Here is a 24,511-nt window from a genome sequence, read left to right on the forward strand (position 1 = left end):
GCCCCGATGACTTATTCATAGGAAGCGCAGAACAAGAGGCCACGGATGAAAGTGACAGAGAAAGGTTAGGGCGATAAGTCGTTACAGTTATGATAAGGCGTGTCAAAAAAAGAAAAAATAGACGTGTGACCTGATTTTTAAAAGTTTGACTTTAGAGATGATGACTTTCGGACTGCTCTGAAACAAAATGCTTATGGATGTGTGTATGTTTGGAAATCTAGTTCTTTGGGTTGGTCAAATAGCGTGCAGGGGAACGTGAGAGTTTTGGGGCTTGGGTGACTGACATGGACTTGGTGGTTGTCCATTAGGCCAGAGCTCCAACGCTGATATTGTCAAAGAGAACCCTCCCAAACAATTCCTGACTACACAGTCATAACCTCATTCTGTCAGACAGTAAAAGCTACACAAACAGAATCACTAGCTATTTCCCTCTTGGGTATTAAATGTGCTTTGAGTCAGAAATAATTACCATGTATTTTTTTCACACATTCACCCATTTTTTTTATTTTTATAACTGATAACATAGACACCCTCTAAGTGAAGTGGTAGATTGTTTTTCACACTCACAAAATCTCCCTTGAAAATGGCTGGCAGACAGCCGTAGAGATGGGAACTGGGGGTACAGCATCACCGGGGAAGGGCTTTGATGGTAATAATCTAATGGTGGCGCCCAGCTTGCTAACACGACTACCAGGTGAAGCTCGGATGCTGTTTGTGTCGGCCCAATCAGCTCTCTGCACCTCTCCTGTCCTCTGCTTCAGAGCTGGGACGCAGCGAAAATGGAGCTAGAGATTATCATTATAGATAAACGTGTCCCCTGCAATCTATTCCGCTTAATTGTGGGAAATTACAAGGATGCCGCTGGAAGTTTAGCACAGGGACAGTTTCGTTTGTGTCCAAAGGGATACAAAGTGTGCTCAGACGGCAGCTGAACGAAACGCATACGTTATGCACAGACCGACAATGAGAAGTATGCCTATGCATTCAAAGCATGTTTGTGCTGATTCATGTTTGGTTTTTTTTCTCCGCCATCTTGACCTACATCATCAGAGCCGTGTGTTTTTTATTTTATTTTTAGGTTACAATCAATAGGCAGCATGCATGCATGTAGTGCAACAACTTCTGGTTATCTGAGAACTCAAACACTGGGATCGTCTCATGTGAACATGGTTTGTAATGAGATCAAGGTCACTCGCTGTGTGCAAATGTGCTTCCAGGTCTGTCAATACCGATCCATACCACTTATGATCTGCATATCTCAGTCTCAGCTAGAATGGTTTACAGATAGCACACACTGCAGTAAGATACCCAACACTGTGGGAAACTGGGAAATGCTTTGGATCCAATGGATTATTATTAGAATGAGTTCCCAGCTGCATCGGCAGTCGAAGCGCTCCAGTGCTTGGCACTCAGCGTTGGATCACAGAAGGGCCAGCTCAAAAACCCAAGAAATGTCTTGTCTGCAGTGCCTGATAAGTACATATTTGTCGCGACGAAAATGCTGGCGGGGCCACACTGTGTGCGTCTTCCAATAGGACACTATTGTGCCAGAACAGGGAACCGAGTCCAACATGTAGAGGAACATGACATGTACCAGCTGTAGATTTGTAGAAGATCAGAAGTGAACTCTGTCTGCAGTTATTGGTTTTACCCCTCTGTAGGATTTTGGTAGGCCTACATCTCTGGAGGGTACATGCAAGCTGTGTTGAGGAAGAAGCAACACCAGGACGTCCATAGAGTTGGAGACTTCCGGGCCTGTATTCAAAAAGCTTTTCAAAGGAGGAAAGATTTAGGATGTTTTTTTTTCTTCATTTAGTTCATAATGAATAAGGTTATATGGGACGGGGTGACTGGGCCCTTATCCACAAAGCATCTCACAGTAGGAATGCTTATCCAGGATCAGGTTCCCACCTGTCCATATAATCGTATACACTGTGTACACACATTAGGAACACCTTCCTAATATTGAGTTGCACTCTTTTAGTCCACCGGAACAGGGATGCTGGCCCCGCAGTTGTCAAGTTGTCTGTATGTCCTTTGGGGTGGTTGGATCATTCTCGATACACACGAGAAACTGTTGAGCGTGAAGAAAAGGGGGAGGAAAAAAAACAGTACCGCTGTAGTTCTTGACACTCAAAGCCTGGCACCTGCTACCGTACCCTGTTCAAAGGCACTTACATTTTGTTTTTTTGTCTTGCTCATTCGCCCTCTGAATGGCACACATACACAACCCGTGTCTCGAGGCTTAAAATGATTTCTTTAACCTGTCTCCACCATTCAACAGGTGACATCCAATAAGGGACCGTAGCTTTCAGCCGGATTCACCTGGTCAGTCTGTCATGGAAAGAGCAGTTTTGTACACTCGTTGTACATGATGATACAGAAGGCTTAACTGATCCTAGATCATGCACATACTCTCTTGCTCTGCGGCAGATGGTGAACAGAGTGGGTTGGATGTGGAGGATAAACAAACGGACTGACGATAAACAAAAAACGCATTCGCTAAAGTGATTATGTGAGTCTCCGATCGGTCTTACTCCTTTCTGCAGTCTTCCCGCTTGCTGTGAAAAATTTGTCAGCACTAAACAGGCCCTGCTATAGTTCCCTCGTTAAACTATTCATCAGATAGGCCTCATCAACGATGAAAAGTATCCCTGCAGTTTATCACAAGATGCCCTGCTTTTTATTTGATGAAGTAATTAATACATAATGTATGTGTGTGTTGCAGCTTGTGGGAGGCCTGGAGAGAGAGCCAGGCTCAGCCTTCTAGAGAATGAACAGGGAAAAGAGAGGGAGAGAAAGCAGAAGTGAATTTGTTTTAATTAAGTCGGGGGGGGGGGGGGGGGGGGGTGTTGTGTTCTCCGACTCGGCTTTTGTGTTCACTTTTAGAAGAACTACGGACCGATGACTTTACGAGGAACCCCGAAACAGAGATCAGACTCTTTGCAACGACTTAGATGCGCGATGAGCTAATGTGTTTGTGTTGGCATGCTTGTCACCGACGTTGTCTGTGTGCGCATGCCTGTGTCCTTGTCTCTGTGTGCACATGCATTCGTCTCTGTCTCACTTAGCTGTTTTGTCAGAACTGGCAGATGGCATGAATCTCATCTGGCCACTCTGTGATTGGAGCCTTTCTCGGTGTCACTATCTGACCGACTGTGGACTGCTTCCCTGAGTGAGTCGGTGTAGGTTTTGATTAGCGGTCGCCGTTCATTCTGGGGTGATGAGTAAGTCGGCCTGTTTTTGTCTGCCAGAATGCCTCTTAGGGAATCGACGTCAGTTGATGCCCGGAGTAAATCTTCAGACATTGACAAATTTAAAAGCAACTCCTGGTGTATGTGCAGTGCCTTCCGAATGTGGTGGCTGTATCATGTTATGGGTATGCTTGTGGTTGCTAAGGACGGGGGAATTTTTCAGGTCAAAAAAAGAAACGGTATGGAGCTAAGCACAGGCAAAATCTGCTTTCCACCAGACACTGGGAGATGTCTGAATTTACCATTCAGCAGAACAACAAGCTAAAACACAAGGCCAAATCTATAGTACACTGGAGTTGCTTACCAAGAAGACTATGAATGTTCCTGAGTGGCTGAGTTTTGACTTAAATCTATGGCAATACTTGAAAATTGTTTTTAAGCAATGGTCAACAACCAATTTGACAGAATAAAAAAAAAATGAATAATGGGCAAATGTTGCACAGTCCAGGTGTGGAAAGCTCTTAGACTTACCCAGAAAGACTCACATCTGTAATCATGGCCAAAGGTGATTTTTATCATTTTTAGTCAGTCGGGGTTGAATACTTCTATAATCAAGATAATACAACAACAACAAAAAATCATTACAAATGTTAGAATTTGCCTTCCAATTTGACAGAGTATTTTGTGTAATAATGAGAAATCCCACTTTGTAACACAGCAAAATGTGGAACAAGTCAAACAAATGAATACTTGATATGGTAAAGCATGCATATATTCAAGCTGAAGAAGCGTAGAGCCATATCAGATAAATATATGGCTTTGGGTAGACCGGTCATCCATTTCTGTGCATCATATATCTCTACTGTTTCAGAGTGAGGGATGTTTATTGGCTGCCAGTCAGTGAAGGAAAAAGTACTCAATTGTCATACTTGAGTAAAGGTGAAGATACCTTTTTTTTTATAGAATATTACTTAAGTCAGTCACCCAGTAAAATACTACATAAGTAAAAGTCAAAGTATTTGATTTTAAATATACTAAAGTATAACAAGTAAATGCAGTTGCTCAAATATACTTAGGTATCAAAAGTAAAAGTATCAATTATTTTAAATGCCTTGCATTAAGCAAACCAGATGGCACATTTTGAGATTTTTAAATGTACAGATAGCCAGGGGCACACTCCAACACTCAGACATCATTTACAAACAAAGCATTTGTGTTTAGTGAGTCTGCCAGATCAGAGGCAGTAGAGATGAACAGGGATGTTCTCTCAATAAGTGTGTGAATTGGAAATTTTTCCTGTCCTGCTAATCATTCAAAATGTAACGAGGACTTTTGGGTGTCAAGGAAAATGTATGGAATAAAAAGTACATTATTTTCTTTAGGAATGTAAAATATACACCCCCCCCCACCCCCCAAAAAAAACAAATAAACAACTTCAGTAGAAAATACTTTCAAGTACTACTTAAGTACTTTACACCACTGCTGCCAGGGTATCTAGTCATTTCACAAATACACAAAATGTCAGTACTTGCTAGTGGCAAACTCATTGGAAATACTTGTATGTAATAAGTGTTGTAGGCTATCCCCATTTGCATTCTGGCATTTGGATGTATCGTGGTCCATAGGGAGCACTCTGATTACAGGCACGCACATGCATGTGCACACAAACACACACGGAGCTCCAGCCATAAATGCTGCTAGCTACAGATGGCGGTGGGCAGACGGGTGTCTAAATGGGAGATGCTGCTCTCGGCAGTCAAGCCGACTGCAGTTAAATGAACGAAAGAGCGCCACTCCGCCATAGAATTAACCAGAGAGAACACCAGATTAGAGTTCAAACACCACAATTAGTGTCTGCGCTGAGGGCACGTGTGTCTGTACCAGTTAATGGCAGTTTACCGGCAGCACACAATGAATGACTCGGCTGACATGTGGGTGCGGATTAGGTCGTCGCCTTACTCATGCGCTACAGAAATAGCCTAATAGCTGGCGCTCCTCGCTTTTCTCCCAGCTCGTGCTGCCAACAGCTCCCCAATTTCAGCCAAAACAAAGATTTTCTTCCTTCGCCCTGCTTGTTGTCATTCAAAAATTAGCATATGGAGTGGAGATGTGGGAAGTCTGTCGTAAGTGGTGCCTTTTTATAAATAGAATGAAAAGATTTTATATTTCTGTGTGTGTGGTACCATCTTCATCGAGAGAAGGACATCTTGGGATGCTGGTTGTTTTGAAGACTGGGGATCAAGTTTTGTTGTTGGAGTGCTTGTGGGTTTGAGTTGAAGCAAAGCTTGCATCAATTATTGGGTTACTCTGAATTACTGCTAGTCTGGCAAGCCAGGTTTCACACAATGTTGAGTGACAAGTTCATTGTCAAGATGGTGCCGACAATGTTGCTAGCTCCCAGGGAACTTTGCAGTCATTGTTTATTTTTGTGTTAATTTATTTTTTACATCATTTGATCAGAAGGTTTCTAGTATAATTTAATATGACCGACAAGCACTTCTGGACATCAGATCGAAGATTAGTCACCACTTTACGGAGCTGGATCCTTTTGTCCGGACTACCCGTAGCAGTTTTTAGTTAACTGACTTGCCTAGTTAAATAAAAGGTTAAGAACAAATTCTGATTTACAATGACTGCCTAACCCGGATGACGCTGGGCCAATTCTGCAGCACCCTGTGTGACTCCCAATCACGGCCGGTTGTGATGCAGCCTGGAGTCGAACCAGGGTCTGTAGTGAAGCCTCTAGCACTGAGAGCAGTGCCTTAGACCGTTGTGCCACTCGGGAGCCCCAGTTTCATTCATCACGGAAGCCTTTTTTCCAAAACGATACCGCCAAAGAAGAGGAAGGTGAGCTGGAGTTCTTGTCCGATTTATAAGGAAAAGGGCAAACCACCCTTCGCTTTCTAGTATACTACTTGCTAATGTACAGTCTCTAGACAATAAAACTTTGCAAGCTCAGAGCGTGGATCTCCTACCAGAGCGATACGAGAGACTGTGACTTACTCTGCCTTACAGAGACTTTGTTGACAGTGGAGGTGCTTGATCAAGCTAAAAGCAGAAGAGTGTGTTTCATGATAAACAACCCATGGTGTGATTGTAGGAATGTACCAACCCTCAAGAGTTTCTGTTCCCCTGACCTGGAATACCCCACACAAGCTGACACTATGCTGGCACTCAAGGAATTACACTGGACTTTGAACAAATCAGAAACCGAATATCCTGAGGCCACATTCATTGTAGCCAGGTACTTTAACAAAGAAAATTTAAGAAATTCTCCTGGAATTTCACATTCTACTATGTTCAGACACAATATGCATGTGGCAGGGACTTCAGACAATCGTGGACACAGACGCCTCACTCTCAGACAAGCAAAACTCTTTTCTCCCCCCCCCTCTTCGAGGAAAACTACACCGAGCCGCCGACATGGGCCCCACTGCTGACGAGTACTGTGGGCTCCCGATCTCTGTAGCCGACTTGAGTAGTACCTTCAAGCGTGTGAACCCTCGCAAGGCTGCCGGCCCGGAAAGGCATCCCAAGCCGTGTTCTCTGAGCATGCGTAGACCAGCTGGTTGGAGTGTTTACGGAAATTCTCAACCTCTCCCTTTCCCAGTATGTCGTCCCTGCTTACTTCAAGATGGCCACCATTGTTCCTGTACCCAAGCAAGCCTACTGAACTAAATGACAATTGCCCTGTAGCACTCTGTCATCATGAAGTGCTTTGAAAGGCTAGTCAAGGAACATACCCGACGCACTGCACTGCACACCGCCCTATCTCACATGGACAATAGGAAAACCTATATGAGAAATGCTGTTAATCGACTGCAGCTCAGCTTTTAACGCCATAGTGCCCTCCAACCTCATCACTAATTTCAGGGCCTAGTGATATTAACAGGCCATCAGACTGTTGAACAGCCATCACCAGTCGTCTACCAGGTGATGCACACTCACTCATACAAAACACACACGCAAGCTATCATACGCACACGCCGCCAACACTGTTGTCATATGTTACAGAGACATTGAACCACTGGACACTGTATTTAAGTTCATGTTTTGTCACGTGCACAAGTACGGTTAAATGCCTTTCTTGCTAACTGAAACCCCAACAATTCAATAATGAATAATAAAATATGAAATGCACAAAGTAGGTAAGTAAGCATACTACATACAGGTAATATGTTAATTTCAATACCATATGTTCATGTGCAGGGATAATGGAGAGATGGAGGTAGATTTGCGTTGGAGTGACTGAGTGTGTGTAGGGTATACATGGGAGTGCAAATGTTGAACTAAAAGGTCAATAAAGTTGCACGGTGAACTCGATCCATGTAGCTATTTAAATACTGTATCCCCTCGACATAGCTTATTCTAATACTACTGTTCATTGTATTTGAGTTAGTTCATACACACCGCATGTTTATTTTTATGCTGGATTCTCGACGTACTGTAGCTCACTCTGATATATCTACTGCTGTACATATCGGTTGTACTATATCTTGTGTAAATTTCCCCCGTGTACATATGTATAGATTGCATTTTGATTGCTGCTACAGTGCTATTTGGATTGTTAATTGGATTCGTTCCCGCCGTTGTTGATTTCTGGTGTCTTTTGTGTTTATTTCACAATTGAATTATTTGTGTACTTGTTTGACATCTTACTGCATTGTCAGAAGCTAGTGACATAAACATTTCGCTGCACCCGCTGTAACACTTGATGAACTGTGTATGCGATTAACACACTTTGATTTGGCAAATCGTTTAGCTGCCAAGTGGGTGGAAATGGCCAAATGTTTACTTGTTGGCCACTAGGGGGCGCTGTAGGTACGGTATACATGAGTCTAACGCCAATTTGATGAGCGAGCAAGTCTCCTACCAACCCCTCCCGCCCTTGCAAAGAGTGTCTACAAGGAATGTTGCAAGAACCTGGGCTATTGAATAGCTTGTGTACTGTACTCTTTCTCTGGCTTAATGATGCTTAATGATTTCATACATTGAAATTAATGTGTCCTTAACATTTTCTCCATAGAGTTCTGTGTAAATGTTATTTTTTTCTGTATTCTGAAACATTCATCATTGGTGGCATACGTCAGTGTAGCAATATCCAGTAAACCACAACAACCGAGGAGTTCAGGGTTATATTTATTAGTAACCAAACGGGGAAAAAAAAAAAAGGAAGGAAGGACAACCTGGACATAAATATAATTTCAGTTTTCTGTTGCACAAACAAAAGTTTTGCTTCAAGGTCTTAATAAACACGACCCAGTCTTTCTTTCAGGTCTGTTTTGCAATAAATTCTTATTTTCAATGACTCCCTAGGAACAGTGAGCAGAACGACAGGTTTTTACCTTGTCAGCTCAGGGTTTTGATCTTACAACCTTTCGGTTACTAGTCCATTGCTCTAGCTCATACTGTTGCTTAGGGCTTATTCAGACTGGTGGGAGTTGAGAAGAGTCTGTAGACTCTACTTTTTAATTTACATTGTCTTACCTTTTGGCCATGGCTTGGCAACTCTACATTCTGGCTGAGCAGCAATATTTCAGTAAATATCACAGTAGTCAGTAAGCATGTTTTTAACTAACTGTTAATCAACTATGTGAGCAACTTCTCATCTAAACCAAAGTACCCTTTTGGGGCGGCAGGTAGCCTAGTGGTTAGAGTGTTTGGCCGGTAACCGAAAGGTTGCCAGATCGAATCCCCAAGCTGACAAGGTAAAAATCTGTTGTTTTGCCCCTGAACAAGGCAGTTAACCCACTGTTCCTAGGCAGTCATTGAAATAAGAATTTTTTTCTTAACGGACTTGCCTAGTTAAATTTTAAAAAACACTCCTGAATATTGCAACAATTGCCCAGCATGTGCAGAAAATTAGAAGTTTTTTATTTTCCCATCCTTAACACTCTAAATTAAGACAATAATAGCACTGTAAATTACAAACGTTCCGGGTTCGAATCACATGGACAACTTTAGCATTTTAGATACATATTAACTTTGCAACTACTTACTAAGTTTTAACTACTTAACTAGCATGTTAGCTAACCTTTTAACTACTAGCATCCTACCTTGTAAATGTAACCTTCATTTAATTATGCAACTCAGTTAAGAACAAATTGTTATTTACAATGACGGCCTACCCTGGCCAAACCCAGACAATGCTGGGCCAATTGTGCACCTCCCTATGGGATTCCCAATCACGGACGGATGTGATACAGCCTGGAATCGAACCAGGGACTGTAGCGACTCCTCTTGCACTGAGATGCAGTGCCTTAGACTGCTGCGCCACTCGGGAGCCCACCTCGGTAGCCCGCCACGACCTTACCCTAACCGTCATCCTAACCTTAACTAGCCTAGCTAACTTTAGCTTCCTAGCGAACCTAGTGTGCGTGTATATAATAGAGAGAAGATATTTATTGTTCTTTCCTAGTATGTCAAGGAACATTAACAAAGAAGTGAGCCTCCAACCTCCCTTCCCCAACCATCCAAAATGTCTCCACCCAGGAACCCCCCTCCCCATACCATCCCTTCCACGTGGGCCTGAAAGCAAAGAAGGTATCAAAAAATAATAATAATAGACATTCTAATTGTTTAGCCATGTCTATAGACAAACTGTAAACCAGCCTAGGGTCAAGGACTGCAGTTCTTTTGCGATGAAGGCATCGTGTGTGTGTTTTTGAAGTTGTAATCAGGCATCTGAGGGAGAAAACGAGAGGGTGTTTGAAATGGAGAAAGCTGACAATTAGTCTATCTGCTTGTACTGTAGATGAATGGGCACTGGGTTTAAGGTCTTGTAACAACTCGCTATGCAGACGACGGTGACGACAGAATGAACGAGATGGGGGGGGAGAGCGTAAGAAAGATGGAAGGATGGCTCCATGCCCTGACCTCACTGTGTGTGTGAGCTGCAGTTGGTTTTGATCATTCCATCTCCTCCGCAAGAAGAGCGGTGGTGCGTTTTGATTGGGCTTGAGTCTCACCTCCCAACATAATCTATCACCACACTCCGCTGGCGTCCGGTCCGCTTGGCTATTCCTCACCATGGTAACAGGCCCCTGGAGCCTGGCCGAGGGCCATCCGGCACAGTACGACCCAGTGGCCCACAGAAAGGGCCAGTGTGACTACAGTGTAGTCTAGCACAGTTTCAGTTAGTGATATGCAGTTTGCGAATGGTTTTGTTTTTTATGAACAACTCTCTATACAGACTAGTGTCATGATTTGTTTTTCTGAATGGCTCATTCATTTTAGTCTTTAGTTTTAGTTTGACCTGCTGGCCTCAATGAATTCTACAGCAGGGTTATTAATATGCGCTCCTCTGGTGACTCCGGAGACGTGCTCCGACAAACAACGGTTGTATATGCGCACAGGCAAAATAGATGAGGCTGCAGGCAGCATAGAGAAGAAAACTACATGTTTAGAGCTGATAATTGATCACATGGTGCAATTAATATAATGTTATGATGGACACTTTGTAGAGCCAAAACATACACAGCCTCTGCTCAACAAACTCGAACTCAAGAACTAATTGTTTGGGGTGCTGCAGTTCGCAAATAATGTTGTACAAATAATATAATCATCCTCACGGCAATCAAGTAATTAATTCCGCCTAGTCGTTCACAATCTAGTCCAGTTTGTGGCCACAACTACACCTTGTTTAAAATGTACTAAAATATAATCTTATTTGTATCCCTAGCAATCAATAAATTTACGTTGTTTAAAGCACACTTTTACAAGTCTCGGTCACAAACGACAGCTCCAATAAGCCCCTTATGGTGAACGGCATGTGATCGAGAGAGTCATGTTTCTTTGTAGTTTTCAGTTCACCGGTAGAGGGTCCTGCATGCTCTGGGCGTTACCGACTCAAATGAACGAAATGAGTCTATGTATTTTTTTTATGTTGACTGAACGAGTCAAAGATCAGTCCGTAAATAGAGACCGTCTTCTCATCACTAAGTGCAGTGTGTTACAGTGCTTGTGTGCGTGCGTGCGTGTGTGTGTGTCACAGGCGGCTGGTGGCACCTTAACTGGGGCGAACGGGCTCATGGTAATGGCTGGAACAGAATGAATAGAATGGTATCGAACACATCAAACACATGATTACATTCACGCAATACCAGCTGATATTCTGAGCCGTCCTCCCCTGTGTGTGTGTGTGTGTGTGTGTGTGTGTGTAAGAGGGCATCTATACATACCTACATATCAATAGTAAATCCCCGCAACTGAACCAGGCACAAAAATGATACTGTTTTGATTGCACAAAGAGTTTGGTAATCAAGCTCCATAGAATCAATAATTGTTCTGGATGAACAGACCTCTGAGGTGTCATTAAGAAAACTAACTCTGCAGTACAATACCTGCTGCTCACCACATGTTACTGAATGGGGAACCCACTGAATATGAATGAGGGTTTGTTCTGGCTCCTGCCTTAGATATAGCTGGCTGGCTGGTTTGAGTAATTAGTGGGAGCTGGGTTCCCGTGGAGCAGAAAACCTGTTGTTTATCCCGCTGTGCCTGCTAGGATGATGAATAGTAGGGTAGAACCATGAGCTACGCTGGCTCAGGCTCTCAGTGGTAATGCTATGAGATGATAAGCCACAGTGTCTGCAGCCTCTGACAAACTGTAAAATGAGATCACAGGTCAGTGAATTGTGCCGTATGTGTGTGATAGTTGGGTCATTTGTCATAGGTAGGCATAGCTAAACGATTGCAGATGTAAAACATGAAGATGTTTATAGCACATTCTTTTTCAGGGCAAGTACACTAACTTGCCTTAAGAGTTAGTGCCTTCGGAAAGTATTCAGACCCCTTGACTTTTTCCACATTTTGTTACGTTACAGCTTTGAATTAAATTGTAATCTACACACAATACCCCATAATGACAAGGCAAAAACTTTTTTTTTTTTTAATTAGTTAATTTATCGTAATTAACAGTGAGGCCCTGAGCAGGTTTTCATCAAGGATCTCTCTGTGCTTTGCTCCATTAATCTTTGCCTCGATCCTGACTAGTCTCCCAGTCCCTGCCGCTGAAAAACATCCCCACAGCATGATGCTTCACCGTAGGGATGTTGTCAGGTTTCCTCCAGACATGACGCTTGGCATGCAGGCCAAAGAGTTCAGTCTTGGTTTCATCAGACCAGAGAATCTTTTTTCTCATGTTCTGAGTGTTTTTAGGTGCCTTTTTGGCAAATTCCAAGCAGGCTGTCGTGCCTTTTACTAAGGAGTTGCTTCCGTCTGGCCATTCTACCATAAAGGCCTAATTGGTGGAGTGCTGCAGAGCTGGTTGGCCTTCTGGAAGGTTATCCTGTCTCCACAGAGGACCTCTAGAGCTGTCATTGACCATTGGGTTCTTGGTCACCTCCTTGACCAAGGCCCTTCTCCCCTGATTGGTCAGCTTGACCAGGCGGCCAGCTCTAGGAAGAGTCTTAGTGGGTCCAAACTTCTTCCTTTTAAGAATGATGGATGCCACTGTGTTCTTGAGGACCTTCAATGCTACAGACATTTTTTTTGGTACCCTTCCCCAGATTTGTGCCTCGACACAATCCTCTCAGAGCTCAATGGACAATTCTTTCGACCTCATGGCTTGTTTTGTTTTTTCTGACATGCACTGTCAACTGTGGGACCTTTATTTAAACAGGTGTGCCTTTCCAAATCCTGTCCAAAACAATTGAATTTAAATCAGGTGGACTCCAATCAAATTGTAGAAACCTCTCAAAGATGATCAATGGAAACAGGATGCACCTGACCTCAATTTCAAGTCTCATAGCAAAGGGTCTGAATACTTATGTAAATAAGGTATTTTTCTTTTTAATGTGCAAAAGTTTTTAAAAACCTGTTTTTTTCTTTCTCATTATGGTGTATTGTGGATAGATTGCTGAGGAAATTGTGTTATTTAATCCATTTTAGAATAAGGCTGTAACGTAACAATGTGGGAAAAGTCTAGGGGTCTGAGAACTTTCTGAAGGCACTGTATATTTGATCTTAGTTGTTTTACTCAGCCAACTTCAACGTGACCTCTTACCTAGTTCGGGACTATAAATCAATGCCAGTGTCTTGTCTGTAACATGCCAGTACTCCCTTTCTCTCTCCCTCAGCATTCAGTCCAATAGTTTTAGTTAAATGCTCTCCCAGATACTGAGATCGTGTGCCGGGCAGCTGTGTGACGGAAAAAAAGCCATGAAGATATGCATCACGTCTTGAATAAAGCATTGCGGCCCAGCGGGATGTGAAACAATGGCTCATTCCAGGTGACGGTGTGCTGAGAGGGAGCGAGGGGAATTGGATAAGACAGGAAGCGCGCCTGGCTGTTAGCATTGGACTTGGCAGCGCTCCACTATTGAAACACTGACAGGCAAGCTCGCCTGTCACAGCGCATAAGTGGCTCCCTGCACAGACGTTTACAGTAGAGCACCTTTTTCTCTACCCACAGTGCTGCAGGGCAGGTCCAGCCCCCAGGGCTGCATTCCCTAACCCCAGTCCCCATACCTAGCCCCTGCCCCAGCGGCCATACCTACTCCTAGTCCCAAACCTCATATCTAGCCACGGCTCTATACATTGCCCAAGCCCTTAGATACCTAGCCACAGCCCTATACATTGCCCAAGCACTTAGCTACCTAGCCACAGCCCTATACATTGCCCAAGCGCTTAGCTACCTAGCCACAGCCCTATACATTGCCCAAGAGCTTAGCTACCTAGCCACAGCCCTATACATTGCCCAAGCCCTTAGCTACCTAGCCATAGCCCTATACATTGCACAAGCCCTTAGCTACCTAGCCACAGCCCTATACATTGCCCAAGCGCTTAGCTACCTAGCCACAGCCCTATACATTGCCCAAGCGCTTAGCTACCTAGCCACAGCCCTATACATTGCCCAAGTCCTTAGCTAACTAGCCACAGCCCTATACATTGCCCAAGCCCTTAGCTAACTAGCCACAGCCCAATACATTGCCCAAGCCCTTAGCTAACTAGCCACAGCCCTATACATTGCCCAAGCCCTTAGCTAACTAGCCACAGCCCTATACATTGCCCAAGCCCTTAGCTAACTAGCCACAGCCCTATACATTGCCCAAGCCCTTAGCTAACTAGCCACAGCCCTATACATTGCCCTAGCCCTTAGCTAACTAGCCACAGCCCTATACATTGCCCAAGCCCTTAGCTACCTAGAGAGCTTAATCCAGAGTGAGCTGTGGCTGTTTAACAATCGCTTTCTGCTTATTCAATCATGGCCATGCTAGTGGTTGATTTTAATATTGGACAACAGCAAAGTGGGTGGAGTAAAGTCATATTCTGTCAACAACCCTGCTGAAGAAGAAAAACAACCGCATAGGCTAGCATATATTTGAAACTGGTCCAGTATGGTCAGTGCTGATTGGATGCTGGACTGACCAGCATGCTCTAGCTGGTTATACTAGTTGACCAGCATGGTCAGGCTGGTTTGATCAGCGTGGTTTAGATGGTTAGGCTGGCTGACTAGCTGGTCAAGCTAGTGATGCTGGTGACCAGCGTATGCTGGTGACCATGCTGGTCTAGATGGTCTAGCTGGTCTGACCAGCATGGTCTGGTGATGCTGGTGACGAGCTTATGCAGGTGATGCTGGTGACCAAGCTGGTCCATGCTAGTCCAGCATGGTCAAGCTGGTCTGCAAAACCATGCCCAGGTAGCCTAGCGGTAAAAAGCGTTGAGCCAGTAACCAAAGGTCACTGGTTCGAATCCCTGAGCCGACTAGGTGACAAATCTACTTGTACCTCTTGAGCAAGTCACTTAACCCTAATTTGTCCTGTAAGTCGCTGTGGATAAGAGCGTCCTGCTAAATGTCTTAAATGTAAATCATTATCATATTTACCAGCATGCATGGTCTATTGCCATTAGCTTTTTAGAATAGTTTGTTTCAATATATTTTTAGCAGTGGTGTAAAGTACTTAAGTAAAAAATACTTTAAAGTACTAATTAAGTCATTTTGGGGGGGGGGGGGGTGTGTATCTGTTACTTTACTATTTATATTTTTGAGAACTTGAACTTTTACTCCACTACATTCCTAACGAAAATAATGTGCTTTTTTACTTCTTACAATTTCCCTGACACCCAAAAGTGCTCGTTACATTTTAAATGCTTAGCAGGACAGGAAAATTGTCTAATTCACTCACTTTACAAGAGAACATCCCTGGTCATCCCTGCTACCTCTGATCTGGCAGACTCACTAAACACAAATGCTTCATTTGTAAATGATGTCTGAGTGTTGACCCTGGCTATCCGTATAAGACATATAATATAAGACATTTTTTAAATTATTTATACTTTTGCGTACATTTAAAACAAAATAATTTTACTCAAGTAGTATTTTACTGGGTGACTTACTTGAGTCTTAAGGTGTCTTATTTGTACTCAAGTATGAAAATTTTGTACTTTTCCACTTTTTTTTGCGTATACATTGAATTAATTCAATCTTATGCTACACAAACATGATTAACATATAGATTTTTCTAAACTAATCAAATCTGTTAGTTGGACGTATTGCAACCATTGCTGAAATGGTTGTTCCTTTTTTAGATGGTTTAGGTATTTAAAAATCTTTCTAAGCCTGGCTGTCATTCTGAATGCAGATTGTGGGTAAATACGTTCCAATTCTTGGATATCCCCACTTTGACTGGATCCCAATAGGAATAAAACATAACTTTGCAAGCTGAATTGATGCTAGTTTTGCTGGTGACCAGCATGACTGGTATGCTTGTGATCAGCTTAGTTACCAGTGTCCAAAACACAGCGACGGCTGGTCACCAATGTCCTTATCTCGGTTAATTATCACAGAACGAAAGTATGATTTAAGTTCTGGGTCCATACGTGTTGAGAAGAACTAGAATGAGGATCTGAACCAGAAGGAAGAACTCAGTCCTCTCTCTTTGTTTGTTACGGACAAATAACCAGTGGCGAAAAAAAACGGACACCGGAACTAATACTACTGGATCTCACGCATCACGTATCGTGACAGATCTATGGTACCATTTATGTTTACGTAGTCTTTCCACGAGAGACTACCAGTGTCCATAACACGGTGGCGGCTGGTCACCAGCATGACCAGCCTATGCTGTTTTTTTTTTTGTTCCAGCAGGGAAGCCTATTTTCAGCCAGATAATGATTCTGGGAGTTTATTTAGAGAGCCTTACCATGACCTTTTGCTGGTATTTGATGTTTATGCAACAGAGCAGTTATTTTGACTTGCATGGAGGAATCGACCTCTCCCGTAGTTTGTTTCCCTGATGAAAGCATTTGGGAAGACTTAAGGTCAGGAGGACTCAAATGTTATGGCTGTTCAGAGTCTATCCAGTATTTTTCAATCCTAGTCCTCCTGTCCTAGTTCTCTTGGTCTTGTTTTTGATCTTGCTTCACATGTATAGAAAATCAGAAGGTACAGTATCCAGAACTAAAAGCTTCTCTTATTTCTACAGTCACACTTTGTCCTTTACACTTACCCCTGCTGTCTTCATTGAAATGTTCCCGGGTGAAGGTTAAGTGTATTGATTTGAGTGAGGATTATGACCCCCAGTAAAACAACATTTAAGTAGTGTGGCCTATGTTTTGGCCCAGAGCCAGACACTTGCATAGTTCATCCCAGAAATGTGGCTGAGAGATCTAAATATTTTTCAGCCAGTGAAATTACACCATATAATTAAAACAAGTGACTCCTGATACGGAAAGGAGAGAGACGAGGGGGAGATGGAAGGAAAACATTTGAAACCGAGTGAGATGAATAATAATAAGGAAAAGAGAGGAAACACTTGAGACAGACTTGCATTCTATTAATTACTGGAAAGCTTTGTCAGGTTAAAGAAATTGCCTTCGGGCTATGCTAGCTTTTCATGATAATCAAATGGGAAGACCTAAGTACATTTTTCTTCCTTCTGTCTCTGCAGATGTGCTCTGGACTGGCTGTGATTTCTCCTCCTCATGCTCGATGGCAGACGAAGACAGCCGCTCTGTTCATGTGAGCTTTGATCACAAAGAGATGGCTCTGATCCGCAGCTAAACCTGATCCACTGCTCTCCTGTCTCTCTGACCATCCCCTCTCCTCTATTTTTCTCTTCACGTCAACCTCCCTCACCATGGCCTGCTTGTTGGTGTCAGTGTTCCTCCTGGTTCTCCAGACTTATGCTGCCCCATCGGAGTTTGTTCAGAGTCTGGATCTGGGCCCTGGACTCACTGCCAATGTCACTCTGTCTCCACCCCCGGGGACTAGCAAACATGCCCCCCACAGCATCATCATTGGGGTGCGCAAGGGGGGGACACGCGCCCTGCTGGAGATGCTAGATATCCACCCTGAGGTCGCTGCCGCTGCCACAGAGGTGCACTTCTTCGACTGGGACGAGAACTACGCCAAGGGCTTTGACTGGTACCGTGAGCTGATGCCCTATTCCTACCCGCACCAGATCACAGTGGAGAAGACGCCAGGCTATTTCACCTCTTCCCTGGCGCCAGAGCGCATCCGTGCCATGAACTCCTCCATCAAGCTGCTGCTGATCCTGCGGGACCCAACTGAACGCGTCGTCTCAGACTACACCCAGGTCTACTTCAACCGCCTGGAGAACCACAAGCCAGTGCAGGCCATTGAGAATCTGCTGGTGCGCAGCGGCGCTCTCAACACCCGCTACAAGGCCATCCAGCGTAGCTTCTACGACGTGCATATGCGGAACTGGTTGCGCCACTTCCCTCTGGAGCAGATCCACATCGTTGATGGGGACACTTTGATCCGGGACCCCCTTCCCGAGCTGCAGAAAGTAGAGCGTTTCCTCAACCTGCCCCCCAGGATAATGTCGTCCAACTTCTACTTCAACCAGACCAAGGGGTTCTTCTGCATCCGGAGTGAGGGGCGAGAACGCTGCCTGCACGAGTCCAAAGGGCGTCCCCACCCGGCCGTCAACAGTACCGTGCTGCAACAGCTACGCTCCTACCTCCGGGAGCACAATCGTAACTTCTACCGCCTGGTGAAGCGCTCCTTTGACTGGCAGTAAGGCAGGGCACCCCTCTTCCTATGTGGACTAGTTCCTCCTGGCCCACAGAAGACTTAGGAACCATTGCCCTGTTTAAGGTCTGACTGACCAGTAATTAAAGGGGCAAAAGCACTTTACGAACTCTGACACCCAAACACTCCTGTCAATCGCCTTTTACTCTGCTCTGGTGTCAGCAGCGCAGTTCCACATTTACAAAATAAAGCAAGAACTTAAAATATAAGCTAACGTGGAAAAATCGCCAATCTTGATAAGTCATTCTCTGTACTGTACCGAACAAAAGTGACGCAGATTGTGGCAAAACAATTTTGTGAACCTGATGGATTTTTTTCTGCTTTGTTTGATATTCTTGTACTTGATAATAAATTGTTCTGCTTTAAAAATGTACATGTGGAACGGGATCTGTTTCTCCTTTTTGGTTCTTTGTGCTGCCCTCCAGATCCTAACCGGAGTTGTTTAGGGAGCATGCTAAGGTAGACTGAGGCATTAGGATAAGCCTTTGTTTCACTGGAGTGGAAGTAGGACATTAATGCAAGGGAAATGGTTGCCCTAGAGCGCCACTTTAGCATTACAGAAATCACTAATGGTTTGGACATTGAAGGTAGTGCCTGCAGCAAAAGGGGCCGAATCACGAGTCAGCAAGCTGAAGTCTGAGCTCTTCCTGTATTTTAGCACTGTTAAGTGTTCAACAGTTTGATCAGGCTGTAGAGGCAGCCAGTAAATCATATGTGTATTGTGGCCGTTCTCACTGGAGTTCAACATAAGCATAAACAGAAGAGTAGCCATTACTATTTTCATCAGGATTATTATCCTTGTTGATTAGGTTTTAAAGCGCAGGCGAAGCCAGGGAGACCACTGATGATTATGTGATCTCCCTTCTGTCTGCTGGCTCTGACAGAGGCTAAATAAGTTCTCCCACCCCAGGGGTGACAGACATCGATGCTGGTGGCTTTTCCCTGGCCAGCAGGAATAAAGGGGTGTGTTGGTCAGTCCACACTAAAAATAGGAGCCAATGTTTTTACACTCAATCTTACCATCTCACATTTACTGATACTTTATTGTGTTTATTGATATGTCCATTAGTGTATTCAACTATAGTCTTGTTCTAAGGTACCATCCAGCACATGCTCTCAGAATAATCAGTATTCTATTTTGACTTAAAGAAGCTGGTAGTGTTTCAAAAGTAATTTGTCATTGCTGTACTGGAATAAGGGATGTTATTACCCTATGTCTTCACTAGGGGGCATATAGGTCCTTCAGGAATAATATGAGGTGATGTGTCTGGACATGCTCTTTCAAGGGTTCCCCTTGTCAGTGGTGCAGGTGAAGAGGCTGTGACAGGGACCCGGTGACCCTTGCCAAGGCCTCACTGGGGCCTGCCCCATCGCGTGTGTTTCATGTGCCTGTTCACCTGGAAGAGAACACCCTGCCCTGCCTCCACAAGGAGGCCCTGTCCAGGTCACCGAGCCATCTCAGCCATGTGTGTACATGCTTCCAGCCCTCCCAGCACCCACCCACCAACCCCTTGTCTGACTGTAGACACGCGCCTGGTGTGTCACACTTTGTGTACGTTTTGAGTAAATCCTAGCTCTACAAATGTTTTGTATAAAATTGCTAGATTTATGTTCTTTTCATTACTCATTTGCATGCTTGTAAGAGGGAAAGGCATTTCACAGGGTTTCTAATACAAACTCACTGCCAGATCAATGAATAACCTTGTCTGGGATATATTCCTCTATCAACTGATGCTCCAGCGTCTCCACCGCTGCTTCACCACATCACAGCAGTGACCATCTGCCTTGGGACTCCAAGCTCCTTTCAATACAAAGCTGGCTATATGGTACAATTTTTTTATTCAGACATGTCTGAGTGATATTCAGCTGTATGAAATCGCTCAGCTTTTTCATGTTGCGACAATGTCACCACAGGCAAGGAGGATAGTCGATTTGTTGCATGTTGGGTTGAATGCAAACGGCCTTGAGGGAGAGGTGTTCAACACAGAGATGTTAACTCTCTGTAGATCTTCACCCTAAACGACCTCTTTCTCATGCAAGTTGATTGAGAAATGAACAATGGGGGGGAGGTTTGTGTGTGTGTGTTATTTTTTATTATTATTGGACACGGGAGGGTAGTGTATTTTTTTCCCCCTGGTCTGTTTGCTCTTTTGCTGGTTTTACCATCCAAGTTCTTCCATCCTGGACAAATGTCCTCACCTGCTTTCACGCGCCTTCCCCATATCAAGGTGTTCAGGTGCTTCCCTGATGCACTACGCTTTTCCGCACGCTACCTTTTTACTACACCACAGGTCAATATAGTCTACCAGTCTGTCTGTCTGGCACTCTATCCACCAGTCATAGTGACAATGGAGGCACAGTAGGTGGATTGTCTGTCCAGATCTGCAATAGGCTAACTAGTAATCATACCACGCATAAAAGCATTCAGAGCTGCACACATTTTCAATGTGACTGACAACACAAGAACAAACAGGAATAGGCTAACTGATCGGCGGTGGAGAGGCCAGATGCGTCATGGCCTATGAAATAACAGTGAAGACATGACATAAAGCAGCTCAGAAAGCTCTTCGTTGTTTTCGCGCAGAGTTCAAAACTCTAGTCTAGGCTGTAAATTGCAGTGGAAAAAAAATGTCATTTGAATAACGGCCCAACAGCCCTGTGATTTCGATGTTTCATTCCATTTGGATCAGTTGTGGGTGTGCTCTCCACAGTTTTTATAAGGTCTACAAAGGCACAGTAGCAGGCCAGTCCGGCTGTATTTTATTCCTTGAATACTGAGATGTGCAGTCTGTTGTAGGCTGGGCAGGCCCAGTTATTCAGGAAGGCTTATTGCATTCGCTGCTCTGCCTCCTCTCCAATCCGAGCGGCTATTCCTCTCTCACCTTGAACCCAAGACTTCAATATAGCCTAAATACGGTGTCATTTTAACTTTTAAAATGTATTACATTTGATATAGGGCATAATAAGCACAACCAGTCACAATGTGTTCATTTGATTAGGCTCCTGTAGGCATGCACACGTCATCCAAAATATAATTCCAGCATCCTCGAAACGGGCTGACAACGAGACCCTAAAGACTGGCAAGTGCGCTAGTCCATTGTCACTTTTGATTATGCCTGCACATCATGGTTCACCAGCAGCCCCAAACATGTAAAGAGTAAGCTACAGACCAGCCAAAACAAGCTTGTAAGAATTTTAAGAAGCTAAGCAGGCCATCTGTGGGAGAAAAAAAGACTACTATTAATTCAACGTGGTCTGGTCCACAGAATTATCAGACTCAACCCCCAGGTACCTGCCAACTATTTTCCATTTGTTAGATATGTCCACCAGCATAGTACCAGTGACAGATACTCTAATATTCACTGTTTTTAAACATAAGTCTATTTGGTAAAAACAAATTGTTATATACAGGTGCTGTTGAGTAGCACAAACTACTGTGCCACAGCAACTCCAAGCCATATCAACGTTCAGCGTAAGAACATGGTAATTAACTACAATGACCATAATCTATTGCGCCTGTTTCTTCCGCCGCCGACCTAGATGGATGCACTTTTACACCTGCTAAGAATGCAAGAGTAGGGTGACTCGCTTAGCGGGTCTCGATCACAGGGCACCAATGATAACCTTATCTGGACAGTGGGTGGTCATCTCTAGGGCAGAGGAATTAAACTATTACTCTACAGGGTCTGGTGCTTGCTGGTTTTCTGTTCTACCTGATGATAAATTGTTGTTCTATCCTGCCGAAAAAGCGTAATACCCACCAGCTGTATGTTATTCATGTTGTCGTTCAGCCACGACTCGGTCAAACATAAGATATTACAGTTATTAATGTCCTCGTAGTTAGTCTATTTTATTATCCAGTGATTGTACGCTGGCTAATAGGATCGATGGTAAAGGCAGATTAACCCACTCTCCGTCGGATCCTTACAAGGCACCCAGACCTACGTCCCCGATATCTGCGTTACTTTATCCTGCGAATGACGAGGATGAGGGCCTTGCTGGGTGTCTGGAGTAAATCCTTTGCATCCGACTCATTGAATAAAAATAATATTCTTCTAGTACGGGGTGAGTAATCGCTGTCCTCATATCTAGAAGCTATTTTCAGACATACAAGATGGTGTCAGAAACATTAAGTACAAAATAAGTGACAAATAACGCTGAAAAAATGCATTATAGCACAATTGGTTAAGGGACTGTAAAGCGGCAGCCATCTCCGCCATTATCCTAAAATCCAATCAATTGTTGAAATAAGTAAATCAAGTCAATGATCAAAGATTGATTTAATTGTTAACTGACACAGACATTGTAGCAGTAAGACCTGAATGATCTTACATCCAAAAGGTTGTAAGTTCAAATCTAAGAGGAGGACATGTTGAGTTAAATGTTGGCGATATTTATTTAGGGCCATCGGGCAATGTCCTGACAACTGATCCAGTACACAGAAATGCAACATTCCCATGAAATGTGTCTAGAACACTAATAAACTCAGCAAAAAAATAAATGTCCCTTTTTCAGGACAATTTGTAAAAATCCAAATAACTTCACAGATCTTCATTGTAAAGGGTTTAAACACTGTTTCCCATGCTTGTTCAATAAACAATTAATGAACACGCACCTGTTGAATGGTCATTAAGACACTAACAGCTTACAGATGGTAGGCAATTAAGGTCACAGTTATGAAAACTTAGGACACTAACGAGGCCTTTCTACAAACTCTGAAAAACATCAAAAGAAAGATGCCCAGGGTCCCTGCTCATCTGCTTGAACGTGCCTTAGGAATGCTGCAAGGAGGCATGAGGACTGCTGATGTGGCCAGGGCAATAAATTGCATTGTCCGTACTGTGCAACGCCTAAGACAGGATGGACAACTGCTCATCCTCACAGTGGCAGACCACGTAACAACACCTGCACAGGACCGGTACAACCGAACATCACACCTGCAGGACAGGTACAGGATGGCAACAACAACTGCCTGAGTTACACCAGGTACGCACAATCCCTCCATCAGTGCCCAGACTGTCCGCAATAGGCTGAGAGAGGCTGGACTGAGGGCTTGTAGACCTGTTGTAAGGCAGGTCCTCACAAGACATCGCCGGCAACAGCGTCGCCTATGGGCACAAACCCACCATCGCTGGACCAGACATGACTGGCAAGAAGTGCTCTTCACTGACGAGTCGCGGTTTTATCTCAGCAGGGGTGATGGTCGGATTCGCATTTGTCGTCGGGGCCGTCATGGTCTGGGGCGGTGTGTCACAGCATCATCAGACTGAGCTTGTTGTCATTGCAGGCAATCTCAACGCTGTGCGTTACAGGGAAGACATCCTCCTCCATCATGTGTTACCCTTCCTGCAGACTCATCCTGATCTGACCCTCCAGCATGACAATGCCACCAGACATACTGCTCATTCTGTGCGTGATTTCCTGCAAGACAGGAATATCAGTGTTCTGCCATGGCCAGCGAAGGGCCTGGATCTCAATCCCATTGAGCACATCTGGGACCTGTTGGATCGGAGGGTGAGGACCAGGGCCATTCCCCCCAGAAATGTCCAGGAACCTTGATGGAAGAGTAAGGTAACATCTCACAGCAAGAACTGGCAAATCTGGTGCAGTCCATGAGGAGGAGATCCACTGCAGTACTTAATGCAGCTGGTGGCCACACCAGATACTGACTCTTACTTTTTGATTTTGACCCTCCCCCTTTGTTCATGGACACATTATTCCATTTCTGTTAGTCACATGTCTGTGGAACTTGTTCAGTTTATGTCTTAGTTGTTGAATCTTGTTATCTTCACACAAATATTTACACATGTTAAGTTTGCTGAAAATAAACACAGTTGACAGCTAGAGGGCGTTTCTTTTTTTGCTGAGTTTAAATGATGTTGTGAGAACATGGCAACCATGTTCTGTGTGTGTTTTGATGTGACATTGTTGGAATACTCTCCTTACACTCAGAAAACTGGACACATGAATGTTCTTGAAACGTCCCATAAAACGCATCTAGAACATGAATGCTGTGTATTCTGAGAACATTTTAACAATGTCCTAGATACGAGAAGAGAACATTCCCTTAATGTAAAACATAACTTTAACACCAGAACATGCTAAAAAAAGCTTTCTAGCAAACAGAATGTACCCCTAACTAATGGAAACACTGGACACTCAAACATTAGGGGAACATTACGGGTAGCATTACAAATACATTCTCTCTCTCTAGAATTGTTAGCTGGGCTGAGAGATTGAGAGATGAGAAGAAAGAACACAAAACAACATTTTTTAACTGATCATATGTAAATGATAAAACACTGCACCTCATAAGGTT

General features: G+C 43.9%; 1 protein-coding gene across 2 annotated transcripts in view; it reads left to right on the top strand.

The window, feature by feature from the left end:
• Nucleotides 1-19,889, top strand: part of LOC109888752 (heparan sulfate glucosamine 3-O-sulfotransferase 1-like) — a 32,563-nt gene extending 12,674 nt beyond the window's left edge. For both annotated transcript variants that reach the window (XM_020479921.2, XM_031823375.1), the window contains one exon: nucleotides 17,087-19,889. In XM_020479921.2, coding sequence (XP_020335510.1) covers nucleotides 17,276-18,181 — 906 coding nt within the window. In that variant the 5' untranslated portion in view covers nucleotides 17,087-17,275 and the 3' untranslated portion in view covers nucleotides 18,182-19,889. The remainder of the gene's footprint in view (nucleotides 1-17,086) is intronic.
• The last annotated feature ends 4,622 nt before the right edge of the window (nucleotides 19,890-24,511 follow it).

Source organism: Oncorhynchus kisutch, linkage group LG4, assembly GCF_002021735.2.
Source record: "Oncorhynchus kisutch isolate 150728-3 linkage group LG4, Okis_V2, whole genome shotgun sequence".
Taxonomy (NCBI): Eukaryota; Metazoa; Chordata; class Actinopteri; order Salmoniformes; family Salmonidae; genus Oncorhynchus; species Oncorhynchus kisutch.